Genomic DNA, 24,124 nt, shown 5'->3' on the forward strand with positions numbered 1-24,124 from the left:
CTCGGGTCATGTATCAGGTTGTTGGCCTTCACAGGACGTGACTTTTATATATTGTTCATCTGCTGTAGATAGTTAATTTTGTTTTCACATCTGTTTTTCCTCTGTTTTTTTTAAGGACAAGGTGTACAACGTCCCAAGATATGCCAAGTTTTCGAGTAAATCAACACCTTTGTGAAAAATACAGGCATTAAAAATGTTGTTTAATGTCTGTTTTTGCTAAATTAACTGAAGAAATTGCAACAAATTTTGTGCTTTGGTGAAAAGTGCTAGCACTGAAGTTCCCATAATTTGAAAAATTGTTGTCTGTTTTCAAGTTGTCCCATTCACAAACTTGGGTTTCCATGCATGGGTGACAACAATACCCCATCAGCCTTTAACAGGTGAGGGGTAATTAAGTGCAGGCCTATGTGAATACAAATCTTCTGTCTGTTTTTATCCCTGTGCCCTCCTCAGCTTTTTCTCCCTTTGACATCTTCATGGAAAAAAATGTACTTGTACAAATTCTGACTAGAAATCCTGATACAACAATATTTCTTTCTGCATTTTGTTTAATAAGGGTTTTAATCAACTTGAGTCTTTATAAAAAAGACGATTCAATAATTTTCAGGATTTTAACCCTTTAAATTCCAATTTAAACATTTGAACTTTTTTTGTTTTTTCCAAAAAACACACAAAACACTTATTATTTTCTAATTATTAGTGCCAGATACGCACTCTGGATACCTTCGTGGACAAAAATGCCCCATTCACTTTAACTGAAACTATCTCTCTGCCACTGCAGTATAAAAACATGCATTCTATAATGTCTGCATTTCATTTTGAAGAAAAGTACTGATATCTGACATTTTTTCCATTGCAGGTCGAATAATGAAATTACTGTATTATTGTACAGGCGGCCAAAAGAATGATTGGTGTGGATGTGTACGAAATCATTTTTGAGGTATTTGGTGGTGTGTGTGTAAATGGCCTGCATTTGTATAGCACTTTACTTAGTCCCTAAGGACCCCAAAGCGCTTTACACTAGAGCTGTGGGTGAGTAAGTGCATGCATGTGAGTGCCAGTGTAAATCTGTATTAATTTCAGTGGTGACTAAAGGTCATCTTTGCGGGATATGTTGGATGTGTCTTTGAAGAGGCATTTGAGCAACTCAATGTGCTTACACATGGCCCACATACCGCAAAGAATGACGGCCCTTTGGTGGCCCAGATCTGGTTTGCCAGAGGTGGCCCACACATGGGCCAGCACAAGGCCAGCTGCAGGCTGGTGGTCCTGTGTTGGCCCATTTGTGGGTCACCTCTGGTAAACCAGAACTGTTAAACGTAGCACAAATGTTTGACATCAATTTTGTTTGATTCCATTAATGTGGGGGGGCTGGTTGACCTCTGATGACCTCTAGAAATTGACCTCACCCAACAGCGTGTACATGGGCACGTCGTCAGGAGCTGGAAGCAGATGGATTCAGAATATGCAGGCTTCGTAAGTCTTTGACCAGAATTCACTGAACCAGCAGCAAAATAGAAATGTATGGGTCTATTTATTTATTTAATTATTACAGTGACCCCCCCCCCCCCCCCTCAAAAGAAAAAAAAACACTTTGGAGAATGAGCTACCAGAACCTTTTCTGTAATTTTACACATTTAAATCTTACAATTTAAGTCCAAAGAGTCGTGCTGACAGATTTCTTTCTTTGTAATAGCAGTCAGCAGTGGCTATGCAGAAAAACAACAAAGTGGGCTGTGTGTATAATGACTTTGACATTCCCTGGTCTGGAGGTATCTCCCAGGAAGCACTTGATGTGTCCAATGTTGAGAAGACAGTAGTTACTGCTAGTTTGGGTGTGATGTACACATTTCCTTCTCTCACCTCAGCCGGTTGCAGCAGATGGCCTTAGCTTTCGTCCGTCAGATACACAGCAAAGCACTATTTTTGGTAGAGCATGCTAGCGGGCCGTCGTTATTACCGTGTTGTTTGGAAAATACGGCGCACTTAAAATCAATCCTTTGATTTTTCTGAAAGTCGACAGAGCCCCTTATAATCCCGTGTGCCTTATGTATGAACTCTGGTTGTGTTTACTGACCTCAAAACGATTTTATGTGCACGGCGCTCGAAAATCTGTCAAATGTTTCAGTACGACTTTGCTAAGCTACGAACCCGCACCACTTGATGGATTGTCGGAGCGTTACGGCTATCGTAGGCGGAGCCTGACGGAGTGATACGTACTGTGCTTCAACATAATGTTACCGTATTGTGTGTGTATAACCTCTTTAAGTTTTGTGGATATTACACATGGTTATGCTGAGGATATGTCGGCCAGTTTCCACTGGAAACGCCTTTTGGTTAAACTGTCAGCGAGGAATTTGCATTTGCACTGTTACATTTTTCTATAACTTTAATGCACAGAAAACAGCTGCTTGTTTAAGTGAAAATACATTGATGGGTTTTTCTTTTTTGCACTAATAAAGTTGAAGAGTTGTAAAGCGTTTTGTCTCGTGTCAATTATATCTTCAGTTATATCATTATCGCAAATTTTCAAATGTATATCGTGATAAATATTTTTGGTCATATCACCCTGCTCTAGTCTCCACCGCTTGTTTCCAGTCACAAGGAATCAGTACAACATGTTTCATTGAATGTATTCTCATGTAAAGTAAAATAGACAAAATGTCCTTTATGGTGTGACTCCTTTGTGAATAGTCACTATTGTGGAGCACTTATTTACACTTATTTATTCTTCTATTAAATGCAACATCAGTGCCTAGTAGAGCATTAAATCTACATGTATAGAATCATCCATCAAAGCTGATTAAAACTATTTAAACAAAGTTTAGTGACTTTGGCCCAAAATAAGATTCTAAAAAGCTGCAAAACTGAAATCTTATAAAAATAATCCACAAGCAGCGGTGATGTCACTGTGGCAATGTCCATTTTGTCTTATGGAGACAATAGTCAGGTCATCCCACATCAATTGTATAGCTCATAATATATACAAAATTAAATCTACAGCCTTAGCACAGATCTTTTTACAGGACAGGAACAATGTTTTGACTTTCCTGTATTATTCCTTTGCTTCTCAAAGACTAGTTTACTTCACCCTCACAGTCTGATTAGATGGATCTGAGATACTCACCCGCTCTAAGGTGATTTCTTCAAACTCATATTCAATTTCTGTGCTGTTGACCTGAGGAATGAAAAAACTGAATGAAGACACACACTTCATAGTTTCAGTCCACATTGCCTTAAATTACATGGATGATGTTAAGTGTTGAGGCCGAGCTTAAACTGAATGTGACGAGTGTTTCTCAGGGAAACGTGTAAAGTAGAGACTGTCTCATGGACAACAATTTATGATTGGTTATCAATGTAACTATTTTTTTAATATGGAGGGTCAACTACTGAGGGGTCAGTCTCATCTAGTACTTTACTTAATAAAAGTAAAGCAAAATAAAACTTAATAATAAATTATCAGGGAGTAAGTCTGTCTCTACTTGAGTAACCTAACAAGACAATCAGGAATAAACATTTAAAAGATAAATTCTCTCACATAAGGAAGCGACTCCAGAGTGTCTGTATTGATGATCACGGGAGCAGGGTTGGCCTGTAATGAAGACAGATAAGGAGAAAAAGTGAGACACTTGAGTTTTACAGAAAAACCATCAAGCATGACTGTTCATACATTTACAGTTTGGGTGCTGACCTTGAGAGGAGAGATGTGAGAATGGGACACGTAGCCGTGCACATTTTCAATCTCTGACAGGTTCTTCTGTGAAACATGGACCAGCTCAGGAGCACGAAGCCCACTGGTGAGCTGTGGGAATCCCTGGTCAAGCAGGGGTGAGTCATCTTCTTGGTAGTGATACTGCAAAGAGTGGAAAGGGAACAAAGAGAAAGACAAATGATTGAGAGTTTAAAACAGGTCACGGGTACAGGAGAAACATCAGACTGATGTTGTTTTCAGGAATGACAGGAGATATCGCAAAAACAACTAGTCTTGATCAACTTTAGCAAATTCATATTTTGGAGATTATGTATCTGAATTTCAGGAGCGGGACCTCCAAACACGCTCCTTCTGGTTGCCATCTACAGAGGTTCCCCCAGTTCTGCAAGCTGTCGTTTTCGTTTACGTGCCCCATCCTCCCTCCCTCCCTCCCTCCTTGTTCTCATTTCGTTAACTTCCTCACTTCTATTTAAACACGGGGATCTGCCAGGCCTGGGAGCCATCGCCAGTCCCCTTCGGGGCCTTCCCCAAACCGCAGCTCACTTCATGTCCAAGCATCACCTTTACCTACTAAAACGCTGTCAATCCTAAAATGAGGACGTGGGCCCAGCTAGTTCATTATTTTGAATATTTGTTTTTGTAAGCATAAATATTGCAAAAATGCTTAAATATTATGACCTTAAAAAGAAAGACGATTATTTAAAAGAGAGTTTAAAAGAGAAACTACACACCCGCTTTAACAGTAGAGTTCTTTTAAGATTCTTCACAGATTTTCTTCTGGAAAAAATAGTGTTTTCAACAAAAGAGGGGATTTCAAGCTGTGACTTACTGCAACTCCAACCTTCTCTTTTAAAACAGTGAAAAACAATGCAAACAAAGAGTAAAAAGCTTTGAGTTGTAACTAAAGAGTGTAATTTCTAATTTGATACAGCAACATATTTCCAAACTGTTAAGACTGGGGCAACCTGGTGGATCATTTAAGTAATGTGGGTTATGATGTAGTATAATAAAAATCCGTAAGATGTAAAGATGGAGAGGGGTTCAGGATTGGTACAGCCAACAATGAGCCTGTATATAAATGCAGTGATAGTGGTAAGACCAAAGAGTTTATGGGCACCAGCAGTAGCTCTTAAGTAGAGTCTAGACACAATAAATGACAAATCTCCTGTCATCTTTGCATGAACAGCTAATGCTGTAGCTCAGGAGGCAAAGGAGCTTGCAAAGAAAAGCGTCTGGACGTCTTTAAGTTGCTTGAAGACGTTTCACCTCTCATCCGAGAAGCTTCTTCAGTTCTAAGGTCAAATGGTGGAGAGTCCCAGATATAAACCTAGTGGGAGTTTCCCCCCACAGAGGGACAAAAGGTATGATCTGGGGTGGGAACTCAAAACTGGATTATAGATGGCAGTTTTGAGTTCCCTCCCCAGACGCCTTAACGCCCACTCACATCCTGGGCCATCTGACCTCAGGAAATCACATGATAAGGTGGGGCCAGGTTTCACAATGAGCTCACCCGAAACTCTGGCTGATTGGGACCCACACCCAGTTTCACACCTTGGCTCAGGTGATTAGAGGATCATCAGGGGGTCCTTTTGTCCCTCTGTGGGGGGAAACTCCCACTAGGTTTATATCTGGGACTCTCCACCATTTGACCTTAGAACTGAAGAAGCTTCTCGGATGAGAGGTGAAACGTCTTCAAGCAACTTAAAGAAGTCCAGACGCTTTTCTCTCCAAGCTCCTTTGACTACGATGACCTGGATGACTGAGAGCCTTCACAGACATGTAGCTCAGGAGCTTAAGCAGGTCATTCACTGATTGGAAGGTTGATGGTTCAATCCCCAGCTGCTATGAGCCAACAATGCTGAAGCACCAATGGGGTTATTAGGTACAACAAGTGAAACAACACTTTGGTGTGTGTATTGCTGTAGGAAAAACCGCGTGATCAATACAACTGCTCTGTTGTACAGTGTTAAGTTGTGCTTATTGGGAAGTGCAGTTGTTGAGTTTGCATTCATGCTGCGAGGAAACATCATCACCACAAGAGAACCAAAGAGAAAAGTTTTCTCCAGTCTGTGGTCCTTTCACCCTTTTTTCTGCCCTCACGTACAGAAGCACAACAATTGTCACATTCACTTATATTTCCTAAATAAGACTTTGACTTGATGTTTTTCACTTATACTTCCTTTCAGAAATATGTTTGTAAATTCTGCATTTTACATACTGTATTAATCAATCGCAGAGTTTGGTTGATATGTACACACTTTCAAGCACTTATCTGCACGTCACACACGCAGGCGCGCCTTCATACATCGAGTTACTTATTGCACTGTTGTGTCTGTATCGTTCTGTTCTTTTTTATTTGCAATTTTTGCACACGTGCACTTTGTGTAGTCCTGTGTTGATTGTCATATGCAGCACTGTGGTCTTGGAGAAACACTGGCTGGCTTCACTGAGCACTGTATCACTGCACATGGTTGGAATGACATTAAAGCCATTTGACTTGACTCTTTCATTTAGTTAACGTTTTATCATCAGCTGGTTATGCCAGCGAGACCTTTCCTCACTCATTTGGTGTCCAGATGTCAGAATGAATGAACCTTCTTCACTCTCTCTCCACTCTCTTCATCCAGGCTGCCTGCAATATTTTTGTAAATCCAGCAGATGTCACTACTAAGCAACACAGTGTTAACGTTGTGTTGACACAATAAGCGCAATATGCTATACACTCCATTGACCCATCACTAATGGCTGCTCTGGTCTCCAGTCTGCACGCTAAAATATTCAAATACTGATACTCTCCGATGCTTTCACTGTATGAATGTGTGTGACTGTTAGAAAGCATGTGAATAAGGCAAGTCACATAAAGTATAGTTCTATATTGTGTATTTTGTTGTACAGTTATTTAATTTTCAACTTTAATTTATATATTTTATCTTATTCTTCCCAGTTAAATTTACCCTTCATTCTAATTTGTGTTGTACAGTTATTTCATTTTTAACCTTAATTTATATTTTATTCCTTCCTAGTTAAATTTACCCTTTTTAATTTTTCATATTTATTTCCTATCTTATTCATAGCCTTTCCTTTTTTTGTTTTCTTTAGGTCACGAGCAGTTGTCCAAGCATTTCACTACATATCGTACTGTGTATGACTGTGTACGTGACAAATAAAATTTGAATTTGAAAAGTGTTTTGAGTTCTCAGAGTAGAAAATTGCTTTAAAGAACCCGTCCATTTATAATAGTTTGAAACAAATGACCACATACAGCATGATCACTGTAAATACTGTCAAAAGAAGTGCAGAGAATGAAGTGATTGCGTTATCACTGCCAGCACAGTGTACGCAATTTGGATGGGGTGAAAAAACAAAACAAAAGAGTTTCTCACCCAGGGAGTGTTCATCAGGGCAGGGTTCATGCAGGGCTGGGGCTGGCCATTGTGGGTTGGCTCATGTACTGCTGCCGGCCTGTTCTGGAGAGAGAAGTAGGACCATATGTGACCACTATGAGCAGACAGTATAGGTGAGACTTATTAACAATTCCATGAAATGAATTCAATTTAATTTGATAAAAATTTAAATTCTTCCTTCTGTCTTGTATGCAAAGCAGCAAAAAGCTGATGCATATGCCCGGAGCTTACAATCCCAAGTCAAGTCAATGTGATGACTTGCATTTGACTTGAACACCATTAATCCATATTTTATTCACAATAGAAGATAGAAAACATATCAAATGTTTAAATTCAGATATTTTACTACTCCATGAAATATATTAGCTCATTTAGTGACAGCCTCAAAAAAGTTGTGACAGGGATAACAAAAGGCTGGAAAAACAAAAAGGAACAGTTTGGGAAAAGTTTCATATGGGAACAGGTCAGCAGTGTGACTGGGTATAAAAGAGCCTCTTACAGAGAAGAAAACAGAGACTCACCAACCTACAAAAAACTGCATTTGCAGATTGTGAAAAAAAAATCAAAAACTATGTTCCTCTGTGAAAAACTGCAAAGATTTTGAATATCTCAACATGTAGAATACATAATGTCACCAAAAGATTGAGAGAATCTGGAGAAATCTTCAGATGCAAAAAGGCTGAATATCAGACTTGACTGTGACAGTCAGACCCTCAGACCACACTCATTAAAAACAGGCATAGTTCTCACTAAATCACTGCACGGCAAAAGTTTTATCATGCAAAGAAGAAGACTTATGTGAACACGATCCATTACCCAGTGATGCTCCGCCTTTTTTGGGCCAATGCTCATTTAAAATGGACTGAAGTAAAGTGGAAATGCGTAACATGAATTTAAATTTAACCCTCCCCTGCAGCTGAGCCAGGGACCACACCGCCGCCACACCCCCACCACCTGACTGAGGCTGGGGAGCCTCGGCGCACCACATGACCATCAACTTCAATCGCGGCTGAAGGCTGAGCGCAGAGTGTCATCACTGCTCCAGTGGGAAATCTCCCCTGGGGGAAATTTCGGGAGCCAACAGGATCTCACTTGAATTTTTTTTTTAAAGTAAAATAAATAAATAAATAAAGTTTTTTTTCACTTTTACAAATTAATTTGGATATTTTCACTACAGATTATGATAGAATACCTAGCACATCTACAGAATGGGGTTATTGTAAAAGAATAGCATTGTGGAAAAGTTCAAAATGAACAAAACATTTTCTAAAATTTCGCTCACTGTGAAAGATTGACCCAGTTATTGTCTGCATTTTCAAACTAACGACAGGTGGCTACAACAAAATAGAAAAGATTATTATAAAAGTACAAAAGTTGAAGTTTATCTGTAGCCTCCCTCTCATCCACCGTTCTCATTGCTCCACCTCAGTCTGCATCTCTTTCAATCCTCAGCTCTGCTCTTCAGGCCTGAAACAGTCTGATTCGAGCTCTGCTGGGGATTTCAGTCTTTATCTGCTCTTCATTCGTTCCCCACACTCTGGTCTCTGTGCTCAGGTCCACTATGGTTTTCTGGTCATTCTGTACAGCCAGCAGCCCACCTGGTTCTTCACCTGTCTGTAATCCACTCTGTCAGTCTCAACATTTCACCCGTGACTCAGTAACCGTAATGATAACACACGGTTGCAAATAAATGGCTTAAATTCTTCCTGAAGTCTTGCTGTGTGATGCACATGAATGTAGCTCACTACTTCAGCTGTTAGTGAACAGTGTTGGTCAATTAAAAAAGTAATTAGTTACTAATTACTTCTCCAAAAAGTAATCCTGTTACTTTACAGATTACTTATTTTCAAAAGTAATTAGTTACTTTATTATTCAGTTACTTTTAAAAACATGATACACAGCCTATGTAATAAAGCAACAGAGCTTTCAGCCAATTCTATTTTTCTGCATAATCATCATATAAAATTGAATCAAATAAAATGTCTCTTTTAAAACTTGTTTTATTAGTTTTAATCTTTTAAGATTAAGCACATTGCATTAAGCAAAAATGTAATTATGTACAGCAGTGTCTGACATGAAGAAACTCTTTAACATTTAAACCTATTTCCTGCATATTCCAGCATATAAAATAAAATCATGTTTTGTGTTTACACTCTTTCAAATAGATGAAAGTAAAACACAGCAGAAAATAAATAGAATCAAAGATTCAGCGTCACTGAGTCCTGTCACTCTAAAATCTGGGGTGGGTGGAGGTTATCCCACAGCAGTCATGTCAGTGGGGGGATCCGGGTGTTTCATGAGACACTCTCACGGTTTAGTAACACAGCGTGCTTACGGGAAAGTAACAGTAATCTAATGACCTTTGCAATAGTAATCCCTTGCTTTAGTCGTAACTTGAAAAAAGTAAGTAATGCATTACTGCCCATCTCTGGTGCTCACAGGTGGTGCAGTTTGGAGAAATGGTGGTGTTTCCTCAGAAGAACTACCAGAGTCACAAAGGGCACGAGTCCATGTCACCACCTCGACTCGCTGCTGATTCTGATCCGAGGCGGCAGATCAACTATCCACAGTAAAGTAGAAATAGTTGTGAGTTGTAGAAACTCTTTAATTTTCTTTATAGAGGCGCATGTTGTATAAAGCATGTGCTTTACATTCACTGCGATTTGCTGTGATATGTGACACCTGATGTGAGCAGGAATGGAGAACATGAATAAAAGGAAGATGTTTTTATTGTTTGGCTAATGAAGGGTGTAAATCTTTAATATTATTTTTGCTTGGTTATTTTAGTGTTTTTCTAAACATGGAGAAAAAAGGCATAAGAAACTAATTTAACTTTCTCTCCTGCTGCAGATGTTGGCTGTGATCTCCGAGGCTGGAACTGGAGAGAGAGGAGTCATCATCCAGCGTCAAAGAAAACATCCAGGTAAAGGGACGTGGATCACTATTTTAGCCTTAAATTATCGTACTTTTAAATACAAAAACATTTTAAAGGACAACATTTACCATCCAACTCTGACCGTAACACAAAATAATGATCGCCGTGAGTGTTTTCAAACTCTTCCTCAGATGGGCAGGCTATCACTGTCCAACCAGCCGACTTCAATAAAAGACTGAGACAGTCGGTGAAAGCAGCATTCAGTGAGCACCACAGGTGAGCGTGTCCCTGAGACATTCAGCATCTGATCCTTGTTGGCCTGTCTGCTCTGCTTTGGTAAGTATCCTTACCGAACTACAGTAACTGTAACGCAGTCACTATACATGCCATCCACTTTCTAACTACTGATTACTTCCTGCCAGTTATTTTAGACCCAACACTGCTTCTTCTTGTTCAAACAGCTGGACAGGAAACTACACCAGTGTACTGTTTCACCAACACGTGCCAGGCACTGTTCCTGCCATTCATGGCTTAGCCCCGCCTACCTCAGGACCTCCCCTTGTCAAGTATTGATCATGATGATTATCATGATGACAATGAGCACAACTAAGACTGTAAAAGTCCACGACCATGACTGGTTTGCTGTCTCCTGATTATTAATGAATATCAGGAGGATGATTGTTAGTAAGAAATGATGACAAAAAACACAAAGTTCACCAAACTCACAGGTTACATTCATTTTGCTTTTTCTTCTTTACCAGCCACACTCTAACTGCAATTAAGAAAACAAACTTTAGAAATCATTGACTCAGTGATTTTATCAAATATTTAATGGGTTCAGGAAGAGCCAGCTTCTGCATTACCAAGAACATGAAGTGTGAGACAAATTTACTGAGACACTCTCAGTAAGTTTGATGGGCTGCTTGTCTTTCTGTTTGTAACCACTGCCATGCGTTTATGAAGTGGCTGTTTGGTCTCTCCAATGTAGAGCTCTGGACATTCCTCGCTGCACTGTACCGCATGCACTACATTGTTGAGTTTGTGTTTGGGATGAACCAGTTTGTGTCTGAGCGTGTTGCTGGGTCTGAAGTACACTGGGGTGTCGTGCTTGGAGAAAACTCCTCTGATAAACCTGCTACATAGGGGATGACAATGTTGTTGCGTTTGTCTTTCCGATCCTCCCTAGTTGGTGTCTGACCTTCTTTTCTGTGCATCTTTGCTGATTTGATGAAAGAATAATTAGGATAACCACATGTTTTAAAAGCTTCCTTTATATATGTGTGTTCCCTCTTTTCCCCTGATGGCTTCTTTCATGCCTCTTTCAAACCATCTTCTCCGGCTCTTTTAAAGGGACAGCACCTAGCCACTGGTACAGAGATGTTGAGGACACCTGGGTCAAAATCAAAACCTAAGACGTGGAATCCGTCACTGCTCACATCAACTCTGTGGATGTAACATAAAGTTGAACATAAAGTTCACCAGGGAAGACACAAAGATAACAGTTTGCTATTCCTGAACTCTGCTGTGCACAATGGGGAGAATGGAAACCTCAACAGTGAAGTTTAGCTGAAGCACACACACACAGACCAGTACCTCCTCTGTGACTCCCACCACAGCTGGACTGGCCGATGGTGATTTTTCATTTTCATGGGCCAATGGGGTTTTCTTTGGTTTTGTTTTTTGTAACGGCATGAACAATAAAAGCTGGTGGATTGGCCAGATGCTGGCAGATGTGTAAAAATAACTCAGTTGTTTGGTGGTGGCTATGGTGGAGCTTCCACAGAGGCAGCAGGTGGATGAGGGAAACGGGAGGCAGGAGGAGAGCCCCGAGGCAGCCACCAGTCCGAGTGTCAGGTGAACTGAACTTCAGGTAAGAAGTTATGACCTGCAGTCTCTCTGGGTCAGATATAAACCAAGTTTAGGTGGAGTTTATTTTCGTTATGCTGACTTTTTACAGTCAGTTACAATAACATGCTAGCTAGTACAATACTGCGTGCTAGCTAGCATGACGGCGTTTCTATACAGCTGGGTGGTTCTATGATGTTACTGATGGTGAACTTTATTTATAAGGTTAGTCTGTAGAGTTTCCAACCGTCCTGTAAAAACACGGAATCGTCTCGTATCCAGAAAAAATATTACGCGTTTCGTGTTGAGATGTAAAGGAACAGTTTGTCCCGGACTTCAGCTACAATGAAAAAGACACAAAGCTGGATTTATTCTGTCGTTACGCTGCACAGCTGCCTCTTCTTCTCTCATTCTGTCCCCTCCCTCTCCTGTTTCTACTTCAATCATGAAACTGATCAATGATCAGCTGATCGGCTTTTCTGACACAAGTCACTTTGCGCCAGAAAGAGGAAACCAGCGGATGTCGCGCTAAACAACAGCAGCACGTTTAAGCTTGATCAGCTGTTGTTAGAATGTATTTAATATTACTTTCTAGTATCAGCTGATGTTTGCTGGAGCCACAGCTGTAAAGCTGCTGGTCATGATGTCGGTTTGTATATGTGGTGAGAGGGAAACATGAAGATGAAACCAGGAGATGTCCTTACTGAATCATCAGAGCTGTGATGGAGAAACAGGTTTACCTTTTAGGTGACATGGATGAGTTGAAGTTATGAACTGTTTCTGAGAGACAAATAACCCCAGGATCCTTTTCTAAGTAGCTGACAGCTGGTAACTGTGCAGGGGCGGGTCTAGCAAAGCTTTTTTGTCCCAGTCCAGCCCTGACTCCATCACCCTCTGGAACACCAACTTGAAGTAATCAGGACCCTACAACACCGGGCAGAACATGTTCCCTCTAAGCCTGAAGGGACAAAGAGATATTTACTTTCTGCTGACCATCAGCTCAGATTCACCATCACCGTCTCTAACTCTCTAAATATGAACACATTTGAAAAATAAAGTTATGTTTACAAACATTCATATCTCAGAAATAAGCACAGCTGTTCATGTTTGCTATTACAGTTTTATTTGTCAGAGAATTATGAACTTTACATCGTGCATTGAGTTTAATAGGTCTGTCTCATGGCTGCACTATGAGAGCTGGAATAAACAATTAAAGTTGAGCAAACTTCAGCTAAATCTTGAAACAGTAGATACAGGTAGAAATGAGATCAGATTAATCTTTGGTCAAAAGCAGATACCTCCTGAGTTCAGTCCATCACATTAAAAAAGAAACGATATCATGCTTTTTACATACACTTCCAAATAATAGTCAAGCAGCTCAGTCTCACAAATAGGTAACTAAGATGTCTCTAATGCAGACGTGCACAGTGTAGTGCAAGCATTACAAGATCAGAAATGAAAACGTAACATTCATGTAAAACTACAGGCTCAGGATTTTAAAGAAAGGCTCTGAAAACAAAACTTTTTAAAACAGTATCTTTGCTGCGATCATCAAAATACAAAACAGACGTGAACAATTTTCAGTAACAAACCCTAACATTCACTAATATTACACATATCCAAACAACAAGGCATATGTCAAAGTTTTTGAAGTGAAGAAACATGTTGCTTTAAAAAGCACATGCAGTGTGTGGCCACGATCGTCACACTGTGGACCATGAACGCCACTTCTTTGAAGCGTTCTTCTTCTTGGAATCAAAATGGAAGCAGAAACATCACGATTCTCTTTGATCTACCAAAAGGAAAAAGCAGAACATCGGAGCTGAAACCAGTCGGGTGAAATAATTAGGATAACAATAATTCAGTGCATTGTCTCCGGTAGTCTTACGATTGTTGGTATCTGCTCAGTACAACTAACACTCGGTGTCAGGGAACTCCTGTGTGGAAACGAGTGGTTTTTATGTTTTTATGTACGTATTTAACTTCCATCCATTTAACTTAGGAGGAAGAAATGTCAGTTTGGTGCAGGCTGGTTAGTTTAGACTCTGGGTGCATTTGGTGCCCTGTTGTCTGTAACTCAATGAGTTGGTTCACTTTGTGGCTGGGCTGCATGTGCGGTTATATCATGTCGGCTTGGGCTGGAGTACCTGTTCCCTGTTAGGTGTTTAGCTGAACATGAGTAGAGCTTCTAGCTTGGAAGCACATCTGTGCACATAGTCATACTGTCACTGGTTAGTGTAAATGGCTCAATGTGACATAGGAACCTTTTAATTAATTTCCATAACCCGACTTGTATGTCAAAGAATATCAAACCTGGAAAAGCTGTTTATGGTCAGAATGATTAAAAACTGTAAAGAGCTTTTCTCTTTGCGTGGAGCGTCCAACACTGTGACTCTTCCTTGTAGAAGCCGTCACTCCAAAGGTCTTATGATAATAATGTTTTATGATTTACTAAGTTACTGGATGAACATGAAAAGTACGTCCATTGTTGCAAATGACCGTGGGCGTGACCAGAATAACATCCAACTAGACGCTCAAAAGACGTCCTTAAATGTCCTGTAAGTGACAGAACAGATGAACGAACAGGTAATCGCTTACTTGAGATGAAACCTGCCCAGCTACTTTGAAAACAGCTTCTACCTGCTCCTCCTGTAACTGGATGGCTTCTCAGGGCTAAGCCGTCCTGCAGTCCAGCAGCCTTTATGGTTCTGCTGTGATTCACCAGGAACTGTTAGAAAGACACAAACACACAAACATTAACATGTTCCACAGTCTTCCAGTTTGATCACTTTGATTGTCTCATCCTGTGGACAACGACGTACACGGATGCAGGTTTATTGTTAACTTTTGGAGGTTTATTTATTGAACAAATCCAGCTCCACTGTGATGCTGAGCTGGATACGCACTTAAGAAAACGTGTGAATAAATAGACAACAAACTGCATTTAACCAAACAGACTGGACCCGTTATTGTTAACTGAATGCAAGACTTTAACAGTCTCTTCAATGTAAGAATGCAGGTCCATCAGCATGAGACAAACCTGATGACACACTTCATATGTAGCACATTTACATTTATATCACACACGTCTGCTTTCCTGTTTGTATACAGGCTGCCAGGTTATCACAGGGCCAACACAATACATGTGACACAAAATCCACTGAAGTGTTTGATATTTTAATCATAATGATGATTATTATTTAAAATATCACTATAAAGTTTATTTATAAATATATTTAGGTTTGTTTCTGTAACCTAGCATATAAAGCTGAGCTGTTTCAGCTTCTGACCTCTGACCTCAGTGTGTCCTCACTGCAGCTTCCTCCTGGAAACACTTCTCCTTCTTGTCTTCCCCCAGTGTTGTTTCCCTGCCGTTAATATCATTCACTGTACCTGAGGAACAACAGAGGACAAACACTCACTTTAAGAAGTACATTCATACAGAGGTGATCTATGGAAACGCACTACTCCACACTTTGGTAGAGAAATCAGTTTCTGTGAAACATTTCTGTAAATGGTGTGGACTTCTTCAGGAGACTCAGCCAATCCCACTCTGATAACTGAAACTTCTGTGGATGAAGAAACTGCCAGACACCGTCCTGGAAATGTTTAAGAAATACAAGATCGCTATATAAATGACGATCATGTTAAAATCACATTAACAGTTGTTGCTCACCTTTGTTTCTGATTTTAAAAAGTTGTATCCCGTCAGCTCTCATGGCTCAGAAAAAGCTTTTTTTGGTTTCCAATCCAGTTCTCCTTGAAAGTATTAAGGATACTTTAAAAGTGCTCCTCTGAAATCTGTGTTAAACAACAAGAAACATAAATTAGTAACAAAAACACAGTGCAGAAGGTAAGTACAGGCATTACACACCATCATCGGGCCTAATGCTCCTAAATCTGCAACTTCAAATCTCTGTGAGCTCTTCAACGTGTCTTCAAAGGGAAAAGTCCAAAACTTAAAATTTGATTATAAAAGGTTCAACACAGACACACAGACAGAGAGGTACCTTTTAATGTTTACTGGTAACCTGAGTCACTGATCATCTACAGCAGGGGTGTCGAACTCCAGGCCTCGAGGGCCCGTGTCCTGCAAGTTTTAGATCTCACCCTGGATCAGCACACCTGAAACAAATAATTAGCTCATTACCAGGCGTCTGGAGAACTTCAAGACATGTTGAGGAGGTAATTTAGACATTTAAATCAGCTGTGATGGATCAAGGACGCATCTAAAAGCTGCAGGACACCGGCCCTCGAGGCCTGGAGTTCGACACCTGTGATCTACAGTATTACAGAGTCGGGCAGTCTTTGCATGATGTAAACCAGGGGTGCTCAATCCCAGTCCTCAAGAGCTACTGTCCTGCAGCTTTTAGATGCATCCCTACTCCAACACAGCTGAATCAAATGTTTGATTACCTCTTCAGCATGCCATCAAGTTTGGAAAAGGCCTGATAACAAGCCATTCATTTGATTCAGCTGTGTCGGATCAAGGATGCATCTAAAAGCTGCAGGACAGTAGCTCTCGAGGACTGGGATTGAGCACCCCTGATGTAAACGTTACTGTAAGTTTCCAGCTGCCTCTCAGGTGTGACAGGTGTGCCAGCAGGAAAGAGTAATAATAACCTGCATCCTGAGGTTTGTCGTGCAGGATTAAAGGAGCCAGGCTTTGTTCACACAGCTGGGATTGTGTTTTACACTGACCCTGGGTCAGTATCATACAGTTTAAACGAAGCACTGAAACTTGCACATATTTATTACAGATGCATTGAAGCTAATCGAGATATTTGCTGTGAATCTGTTTTCTGGTAACTTTATTAACCAGTAACATTTCTGTCTAATCACTGTTTAAACAGTAACCGCTTTATTACACTATAAGCTAACCTTTACACCATAACTTTAAGCTAGCGCCATAAAGACAGTCAAACGTAATAATATTTACAAATGCATCTCAAAGCTGTTATATGTGTATTACTAACATAACCACATTAACATTATTGACACTCGCTGACTTTTAATAGTCATTCTATAAATGCTGTCCATTTAAAGGTCTTACCTGTAAACACTGCTGTATCACAGGATTCCAGCCAGAGTGGATTCTGGAGTCTTCCACGCTCCTGTTAGTGATCCTCCATCTGGATGGATGATAACAACCTTCTGAACAATCTAGCAGGTGGAGATGGCCCCTGCTGGCCCATATCTATGGTGCTGATTTCTGCTTATAACGCCCACTGAATGGCCTGATGACATCTGAGGCCGGTGTCCCCAGTGCCTAGTGTTCGTTCCCAGTCTAGGTTTTGGTTATAAAGGTTTCCTTGTTGCCTTTCACATTCTGTTTTCATCTTAGTTCTGTACCACGGACATCAGCCTTAATAAATGCATTGTTGGTTATTAATATTCACCTGCCTGTGAGTCTGCGTTTGGGCCTTTCCCTCTACAAACATGATCTAGGTCTCGCTGATCGTAGTTGAAACCATATCACAGAACTAAGCTAGATGATGCTGATTCATTTAATTCACAAAACACCATTTAAATGCCATCACTGCCTTTGAAGATGTTTGCAGACACACAGGGACAAATTATTAGTTTAAGGTTACTGACTGGAGCAATAGATTTTCAACACAGAATTTCTGCATTCACTTGTTTTCTTCAGAAAGAAACTTTACATGTATCTGAACACAATAACAGATTACTATTTTTTAATGACCTGATTCAGTATTATTAGCTGGTCTCTCTATTGAGCCATAACATAAATCACTGCTTTGCAATGACGTGCTTTAACTTTGTAATGCTCAAAGTAAAACTAAGGGTTATATTCTAGTTTACACAAAGTTTAAAAACTTAAGCAAGGGTTTCAACTGTCACTTGAAAGCATTATACCAATAGCCAGAGGTGTGGACTCGAGTCACATGACTTGGACTCGAGTCAGACTCGAGTCATTAATTTTATGACTTTAGACTTGACTTGAAAAAATGTTCTAAGACTTGTGACTTGACTTGGACTTTTACACCAATGACTTGGGACTTGAATTGGACTTGAACCGGTTTACTTGAAAAGACTTGATATTTTACCCCAAATATAAAATTTAACATGCATATTATATAGAGATTGAAAATGTGACGTCATTCACGGGTAGAACCGCAAAGGATTCTGGGAACTCGTGGCAAGCGGTACTAACGCACGCAGGCTTTCAATTGAAATCAGTCACACAGCGATAAAAAGAAACACAAAAATGTCAAGAAGCTGTTGTATTATTAACTGCAATAGCCGGTCGCATGACAGCCACGGGAAGCCGACGGGTAAAGAGATCGGTTGTTATCGGATTACGTCGTTGAAGAGAAATTGTTCGAGCCATGTTTCCGAAGTAACAAAGACGCGACGGATGGTCTGGATTGCAGCCATTCAAAGAGCAAATATAACGTCCCAGAACACTCCAGCTCACAGGTTAGTCTGCTCCAAGCATTTACACAAAGGTCAGTCTGCTGTTGTAGTTAATACGTCATTTTCATAACATAATTGGTGATATAGGTTACAAGCAAGTCTGGCGCTGAACAGAAATTGTCGCGCTATGCTCCTTTATTTATTGTGCATAAATAGTGAATTGTCCTGACACAATATTGCGTTTCGCTTCTGTTATTATGGTACATTGACAGAAACATGTACTTTTATTCACAGGATAAAACAGTTGTTTTGTATCACTAATTGCCCAGTACGATTACAGCATACAGTATTATTGTCACTGCTACATTTCTGTGATGCTACCAGAAATTATTTCCACTACTAATTAATTACCGTTGAGCTCAAAGGTCCTATTAATAAACGGTTAAGGAATGTGTATTTATGACAACAATTTGTGAGACTGGTAAACTTATGATATGTACGATGGTCTTTCGTTCTACACGGTGCATTTCAAGGTCCTGCACCCATCCGTCGGTAAACTGTACCTGGGCTTGTTGCAGTGACCTGAAGTTACTAAACTTCATGAGTGTATGCACTCACTCCAAGAACAGTATAATTATAAATATGCATATAAATATGCTAAGATGAGATAGCTGACTTCATCTAACTAGCAAATGTTGTCCAGGCTACGTTGGTGATACAGTTTTTTTTTAATGTGTATGATATTTTTGTCATGCGATTTTAAAGCTGGTCCTACAACCGCATCCAAGAATAACATGCAGCTTATCTCAGAACTGTCGGTGAAAATTATTCTTGGAGCTAGGTTTAATTGAGCTGCATTTTAAAGAGGTGCAATTTCACAATTTGTGTATATTTTCTAAGTTCACTATTTTGTCATGTGTTGAGAAAAACACAGCTTTAAAAATTACATGGTCTAATATTTACATTTAGCATAACTGCAACATTATTTTTTCGTTTGTTTTTTTTAAAGACTCGAAAGGACTTGAAATTCAAAGTTTCAGACTTGTGACTTGACTCGGACTTTTACACCAGTGACTTGAGACTCGACTCTGACTTGCCTGACATTACTTGAGACTTGAGGATAAAGACTTGAGACTTACTTGAGACTTGCAAAACAATGACTTGGTCCCACCTCTGCCAATAGCAAATGAAATTAGTTTAGACTTGAGAAAAACATTTGCTGATGCTCAAAAAGCAGGAAATGGCTATGCAAAGATACTGTGGTGTTTCCTATAGTCAAGAACTGGAGTGAAAATTATCATCATGAAAAGAGAGACACATAGTACAAAACAACAGTGCAGAGAAAGAGCTTTGAAAGATTTCAAAGACTCTGGAAAGAAAACTAGTATGCAATATGTCTAAGGACCACAGAACACCCGCCAGCAACCCTGCACAGGAATGGACTGCAAGGCTGGAGAGCAAAATAAGCACCACTTCTGCAGAAGAGACACCTTCAAGCCAGACTGAAGTTTGCTAACAGCAACCTAGAAAAGGATTATGCATACTGGAAGCACGTCCTTTGGTCCGATGAGACAAAACTAGAGCTCTTTGGCCGTGTAGACAAGACATTTGGACAATTGTGGGGAAAATCTGAGGATTTGAGCACCTTGTTGTTCCAACCTTACTGCACACGAGTCCTCACCTCATCCTGGTATTACACCTTTGGGATGAATTCGAGTGGAGACTGTGAGCCTGGCCTTTCCGTTCAGTGCCTCACAAATGAACTTTTAAACAAATGGTCAAAAATTCCTATAAACACACTTTCAAATCAAATCAAAATTTATTTATATAGCACATATTAAAAACAACAAAGTTGGCCATAGTGCTTCACAGTCAGTAAACGCATGAGACAATTAAAACAAAACAATAAAGACAGGACAGGAATCAATAGGTGACAACACAACAAGCCAACTCGTAAGAATCAAAAGCCAAAGTAAAAAGATAGATTTTAAGACGTGATTTAAAAGACTGGATAGACTCGGCGGCACAAATATGAACCGGCGAGGTTATTCCAGAGTCTGGGTGCTACGCTTGCGAAGGCCCGGTCACCTCCTAGGTTGTGCTAGGAGCATCTGATTGGACGAATTAAGTGCTCTATTGGGATTGTACAAGTGGAGGAGTTGGGAAAGATAGCTGGGCGCTAAATTATTTAGAATTTTAAAAGTGAACAAAACTAAAGTTTGTGGAAAGCCTTCCCAGCACAGTTGAAGCTGTAGTAGCAGCAAAGTGTGGACTAAGATCATATTCAACTCTATGGATTAAGTATGATTAAGGGATGTCACTGAAGTTCATATGCGTGTGAAGGCAGATGAGCAAATATTGTTAGCAATATTGTGTACATCACAAAAATGTTTGAGTATGGGCTAGTTAAAATATGAAGACTTTTCATATTCATATAAATATGAAAAAAGTCCCTTGTTTGAGCACACACTAATATAAAAACAATCAGTGAGTGACTGATATAGAGAGACCAACCTGCGCTCTCTTGCCACATACGTAGAACAGTGTTCGTAGCGTCAGACAGAAACACATTGACTGTCAGTGGTGGACCTGCCAATTCTGGTATTCTATGGCAAATCCTAGTTCGACTGAACTGTGCCAAATAGTGAGTACAGAGCCCACTAGAGCCCACTAGAGCCCACTAGTGGCCCTGCAGGCCACTCTCATGAATTCTGTTTCTGATTGTTTGGTCAGAGACATTCACACCAGTGATCATTGTGTAGGGTTGTGACAGTGCTCATCCTGATGGGTTTGAAGACCTTCTATGGTAGTTGGTGGTATAACGTAATGTATTAAACAATATATTAAGCTTATATTGCGCAACAAGCTCACTATCAAAATGGCTTCTATGTCACCTTTTTAATATAAAATCTGCAAAGTTTCATGCTAATGTTCTTTCTTACATTGAAAATACGTGGCAGACGTTGATGGCTTACAATAGCCAGTCATGTTTGATACTTGTCTTTCAAATGTGTGTACTCATAGTTAATGATTTTCTCCTCAATGACATTTTCCCTAAAAACAAGCTGTGTTGTGAAAACTGCTGTTAACTGTTGCAAGGTGAAGGTTTTGGATAAATGCCATTGTTTATGATTAAAATGAGAGTAAAATCAGGATACATCTGTTGTAAAACTACAGATTTTTAAAAGCATTTTTCATATTTTGCTGCTAGTCTTCTAATTTCACTGAGGTCTTGCAGCACTGAGTGAGTGATCAAAGCTTACACTAAGCCTGGTTAGCAGGTTGCGTTAGCCAAGGCTGAAGGTGGTAGTGATTACAAGAGAGATTTGTGCTGTTAGGCATGACTGTGGCCACCAAAGTAAAACAGTCATGGAGCATCAGCACATGAACAGTGTTAAAAAGAAAACGTGACTTGCAAATAATAATAATTATTATTATTTTTAACCAAAGCCACCTTTAAAAACCCTCAAGGTCACCTTAAATTTGTACTACTACATTATTAGGTTACTGGACACTAACATGCACCCGTCACACAAGACGTATATAACAAGACCTGTGTAACTGAAACACCAGTTAGCCTCCCTCAAAGTGGGCGTCATCCCTACATCACTACCTCTATCAAACACACACACACACACACACACACACACACACACACACACACACACACACACACACACACACGCACACACGCTTAGTCATGATCTCAGACCACAGTAGCATGCAAAAACCATGGGAGTGCTGTAGGAACATAAAGGAAGCTGAGTGTTATCTTTAAAATAACAATGTCAGATGGAACATAAGTAGCAGCATCACTGATTTGAAGAAACAAATCTGATTGTCTCATTTTGTTTTGGTAAATTTAAAATACAAAAGAAAAAGTAGAACAGCTTTCACTTGATGTGAAGCTCCATGGAAGCTCGTGAGCAAGCAGGCGGGACTGAAGGGGAAGAATTGGTGAGTGAAAATGCAAACAGAAGGTCTGCTGGCTGAGTGATTTGCACACTTAATGGAAAACTAAAGAGACACAGGATGGGACTAATACTGTGGGTACAGAAGGATGTGGGAATGTGATACGAAAAATCTTTGACATGCTGTATAACGCAATAATGTAAGTAACGTGTGTGTTACTTTACTCGAGTTGTAACTTTTAGACTGGAAAAAACTGGCCACGAATGAATTGAACAGATTCTCCCCAACGTAAGCAGAAATCACACAGCAAAGATTGAATAAGTGTTGCAAACGTTAGTATGTGTATATGTAAGTAAGAAGAAAATGTAGGGTTTTAACAAGCTGAAAAAGCAATGACAGGTCACAGCTGCCACCTGTGCTACCTGCCAGTGTTGAGGAACAGGTTACATGCAACACAGACACATAATTCAATTACAGAAGTAGTACAGGTCAGCTCATGTAATGTGTTTTTTCTATAATTAAATTACCAAGGCAGCATATGTTCGTTCAATAACAATTCAGAATATTACAAGTAAGAAATTGGGACATAACTGGTGGCGCTGTCACTTGGTGTTCGCTCACTCTGTGGTAGAGTATCACTTCCTGTTCCTGCTCAAACACAGTGGTGTTTCTGAGTAGCTTATTTGCTTAGCAATTTAATTAACAACTTTTAAATACATTCTTCTTTCATAGTATAATCTTCACGTGCTTCATCCGAAGCACACTTTCTGTGTACTCACTACCTAATTTATAGCCAAAGTATTCACTCACTGTCTCTGTACTGTCTCACTAGCTTAGCTTAGCTTAGCTCAGCTCGTAGCCGACCCGTTAGCACGATGGCTACTTCACCTGTCCCTCCTGCACTTTCTTGCTCATTGTGTCAGATGTTGAGTTACTCCTCGGCCTCCTTTAGCAGTAATGATATCTGTAACAAATGTAGCATATTTGCAGCTCTGGAGGCCAGGATTACTGAATTGGAGACTCGGCTTCGCACCCTTCATTCACCCGTAGCTAGCCAAGCCCCTGTAGCTGGTGCAGCCGAAGATAGCGTAGGCCCCGCTAGCTGTTCCCCGGCAGATCCCAAGCAGCTGGGGAAAGAGGGCGGCTGGGTCACGGTGAGGAGGATGCATAGTCCTAAACAGAAGCCCCAGGTACACCACCAACCCGTTCATGTGTCTAACCGTTTTTCCCCACTCGGCGACACACCCGCCGGGGGTCAAACTCTGGTAATTGGCGATTCTGTTCTCAGACATGTGAAGCTAGAGACACCGGCAACCATAGTCAATTGTCTTCCAGGGGCCAGAGCAGGCGACATTGAAGGAAATTTAAAACTGCTGGCTAAGGGTAAACGTAAATTCAGTAAAATCATAATTCACGTCGGCAGTAATGACACCCGGTTACGCCAATCGGAGGTCACTAAAATCAATATTGAATCGGTGTGCAACTTTGCCAAAACAATGTCGGACTCTGTAGTTTTCTCTGGTCCCCTCCCCAATCAGACCAGGAGCGACATGTTTAGCTGCATGTTCTCCTTAAATTGCTGGCTGTCTGAGTGGTGTCCCAGAAACGATGTGGGCTTCATAGATAATTGGCAAACCTTCTGGAGGAAACCTGGTCTTGTTAGGAGAGACGGCATCCATCCCACTTTGGATGGAGCAGCTCTCATTTCTAGAAATATGGACAAATTTATTAAACCCCCCATAATATGACTATCCAGAGTTGGGACCAGGAAGCAGAGTTGCAGTCTTACACGCCTCTCTGCAGCTTCTCTCCTCCTGCTACCCCCCCAAAAACCCATCTCCATAGAGACTGTGTCAGCTCCCAAACAGACAAAAAACAAACTAAAAACCAGCAACAAACAACTTAAACATAAACAATTACAAAGAAAGAACAATACAGTATCCACATCTGAACCAAAGAGTAAAACAGTGAAATGTGGATTATTAAATATTAGGT

At 40.3% G+C, this 24,124-nt stretch overlaps 1 protein-coding gene and 1 long non-coding RNA gene across 14 annotated transcripts in view; both read right to left on the minus strand.

Moving 5' to 3' along the window:
* Positions 1–24,124, minus strand: part of LOC113030572 (disks large homolog 2-like) — a 176,826-nt gene that overhangs the window by 79,624 nt on the left and 73,078 nt on the right. For all 13 annotated transcript variants that reach the window (XM_026182134.2, XM_026182132.2, XM_026182129.2 and 10 more), the window contains 4 exons: positions 7,099–7,182; positions 3,695–3,856; positions 3,542–3,595; positions 3,128–3,178 (listed from right to left, as the gene is read on the minus strand). In XM_026182134.2, the coding sequence (XP_026037919.1) occupies positions 3,128–3,178; positions 3,542–3,595; positions 3,695–3,856; positions 7,099–7,182 (351 nt within the window). The remainder of the gene's footprint in view (positions 1–3,127; positions 3,179–3,541; positions 3,596–3,694; positions 3,857–7,098; positions 7,183–24,124) is intronic.
* LOC113030585 (uncharacterized) lies at positions 12,940–22,941 on the minus strand. Its single transcript, XR_013911852.1, has 6 exons — positions 16,893–22,941; positions 15,850–15,964; positions 15,516–15,640; positions 15,137–15,232; positions 14,480–14,567; positions 12,940–13,631 (listed from the first exon to the last, which is right to left on the minus strand). It is a non-coding gene; the product is annotated as an uncharacterized LOC113030585 (long non-coding RNA).

Source organism: Astatotilapia calliptera, chromosome 10 (genome assembly GCF_964374335.1).
Source record: "Astatotilapia calliptera chromosome 10, fAstCal68.1, whole genome shotgun sequence".
Classification (NCBI taxonomy): Eukaryota; Metazoa; Chordata; class Actinopteri; order Cichliformes; family Cichlidae; genus Astatotilapia; species Astatotilapia calliptera.